Source organism: Papaver somniferum, chromosome 7 (genome assembly GCF_003573695.1).
Source record: "Papaver somniferum cultivar HN1 chromosome 7, ASM357369v1, whole genome shotgun sequence".
Classification (NCBI taxonomy): Eukaryota; Viridiplantae; Streptophyta; class Magnoliopsida; order Ranunculales; family Papaveraceae; genus Papaver; species Papaver somniferum.
The window spans coordinates 93,028,413-93,031,234 of record NC_039364.1 but is presented as its reverse complement, the minus strand read 5'-3'; the positions used below and the strand labels follow the sequence as shown (position 1 = coordinate 93,031,234).

At 37.1% G+C, this 2,822-nt stretch overlaps 1 protein-coding gene across 1 annotated transcript; it reads right to left on the bottom strand.

Annotated features, from left to right (window-relative positions):
• Positions 1-1,232: 1,232 nt before the first annotated feature.
• LOC113294914 lies at positions 1,233-1,805 on the bottom strand. Its single transcript, XM_026543285.1, has one exon. It carries the CDS (start codon positions 1,803-1,805, stop codon positions 1,233-1,235), a length of 573 nt encoding a protein of 190 aa, XP_026399070.1.
• Between the last annotated feature and the right edge of the window lie 1,017 nt (positions 1,806-2,822).

Genomic DNA, 2,822 nt, shown 5'->3' with positions numbered 1-2,822 from the left:
CCACACCTCCTCATTCCTTATTTTGTAATTATTTTTCATCATCTCATGGTGTTTTCCTCAGTTTCGTCGAAACCCTAATTTTGGCATATTTTCTCGAATGGATGCTCAATTGCACGCCAGAAAATAACAAAATTCTCAGGACTGAGAAGAGGACGCCTTTGGGACATGAGCAAGCTATCTTGACCTACCAAGATTGGCTCTTTGGCTCACGGAAGCCGGTCCCATCAATTTTCACAGTTTTGACCTAATTTGCACAATTGCTCGTATTAGGTCTAAAACTCTTCCAAACACTTTGGATTTTCATGAAGTGATCGTCAGGCGGTCACGTGACTACCCAGGGCCGGTTTCATGACCCCATGGTCGGTCCCTCACTCCGTCATAATTAATTAGGTTTTCTCACCTAAGGCTCAGACGAGCATTTTCGAATAAATGATTAAACCAACATTTAATCATTCTTTCACCAACAAATCGTCAACTCTTCAGGAGTTATTTGTATTTTCTCACGTGAGCATATGGACACTACATGGTTGATCCACGGTCCCATGTAGTCGCTCGCTCCCTCCTTCGTCCCATGGTTAAAATTTTGACGAACCATGAATTGATCATCAATTGATCAAATTAGGGTTTCTGAATCCAAGGATCATCATTCCATATTCCAACCTTAATAATTTTACGACGACCTCATGGTCATTAATCTTATTAATTATGCTCGGTTCAACAACCAGTACTTTAATTAATATTTTGGTCACGCTGCCAATAGTCCATCAGATGAGCAACACTTGCTCAGACGATCAAATATTCAACAATTCATCACATGAGAAACACTTGGTCAGATGATAAATATTTTCTCAAACCAAGGAATATTGGTTCAAAAATCAATATTCAACGATCCATCGAATGAGCAATACTTGCTCACTTCATCGTAAGAACTATACCTCTGTCATGCATATATTTAAGTCTCCAATAAGAAGCTTCTAGTACACAACGTGAAGAAATTGAAAGACTTCTCAATTTCCATTCTATGTAAAGTAATTAATGTAAAAATAATAATCATTATTATTCATTAATTTCACAAATATCATCTCTATTAAAAGTACCAAGATAATCTTATTAGACTCCATTTATTTTTAATGGATTTTTATTCCACTACTCCATAAGTGTATGCATTAATATTAAAAATATAAAACTTATTTTATTTTTATTTTTTTGATTCAAAAGATAAATTTATAAGATTAAGAATAATTGTGAACATAGTTTGCTGCCTCCTCCAAGATTACAGAAGCAATGAAGTTTGGAGGATAAGCATGCCAAGTATTGGACACTCTCAGATTTCTCGCATGCCTAGCCAATCTATCAGCTGGCTTATTAAACTTTCTAGTTAAAAATTTGCAAACCCATAAAGGATGTTTTCTTAGAAAAGATCTTATCTCTAAAATTAGGAATTGGTTCTGCCATGCAACTGCTTGTATGTCTCCATTTACAGCCTTGATAACCAGCTTCGCATCTAACTCAAAGCACACCATCTGTAGCTCAAGATTTTCAGCAACTTGCATAGCCTGAATCAATCCCTTGTACTCAGCTTCCTCTGCGTTCACAATTCCATTAGCATAGGTGCATTCATCTCGGATGAATTGACCTGCAAAATCACGACCGATCATTCCCCATCCAAAGTGTTCAGCATTATTAACAGATTTAAAAGACGCATCACAGCATATAGAGTAATAAGGTGAGGATGGAGGAATCCATTTGGTAACAGATGTTCCACTGTTAGTGACAGAAACTTCAGTTTGGTGTTTGTGCACCATTTTCTGTCCTGTTGAAGCATTTAATAACTCGATTGATTTAAGGACTCCCACTGGGTTTGGTCTGGCATCATCAAACACACACTTACAACGTTCTTTCCATATCTCTCATGTTGTATTTGCCATCTTAACAATCCAGTCATCTTCAATCTGAGAGAACTCACTGCTGAACCAGCTTTTGATCCATTCTTGTATACTGGTATCTGGATTCATCATGCTTCTTCTCGCCCCAAGACGTGTAGTCCAAACTTCTCAAGAGAACAAACATTCCCATAGAATATGTTTCGTAGTTTCAATACCATTCTGACACATCTTAATTGATCTCCTGTGTATCCCATTACTCTAGCCATTCTCTCATTTGATGGCCAATATCTATCATGCATTTCCATAAGAAATGCTTGACTTTTGGCAGAGTAGGAATAGCCCAAAGCTTCTTCCAGATCTTAGATGCTTCCCCATCGAAGGTATTATTTGCATTCTTCAATTCAACAAGTTTTCTATAAGACGACTTTATTGAAAAACCCCATTACGTGTCAACAACCACATTAATCTATCTTCAGAGTTATGTTGTATATTTATTTGCAAGATTTTTGTTGCATCCTCTTCTGTAAAAAGACTTTGAACAATCTCTTCCTTCCAAGCTTTAGTTTCCTGATCAATCAGTTCACTAACATGGTTGTACTGCTCCACAATTTGAATGTCTGCTGCTGGTATTGGTGGTGATTGTCTTCCTGGTATCCAGTTATCCATCCAAGTGCATATTCTACTGCCATCTCCAACAACCCAGAAACTGAATTGTCTCAGAAAGACCATGCTTCTATGAATACTCTGCCAAGCCCACATACTGTTTTTCTTTTTCTTAACATGTAAAGCTGATGTATTAGGAAAGTATCTCTCATTCATAGCTTTTTCCCATAGCTGCTTCTCATGCTGGATTAGTCTCCAAGCCGCCTTTTCCAATAATGCTTGATTGAAACACTTTAAATCTTTAAATCCCATACCACCTTCATGTTTATGTTT

Coding starts and splice junctions, on each gene's coding strand:
- LOC113294914 (XM_026543285.1), bottom strand. CDS start 1,805: ATGGTGCACAAACACCAAACTGAAGTTTCTGTCACTAACAGTGGAACA.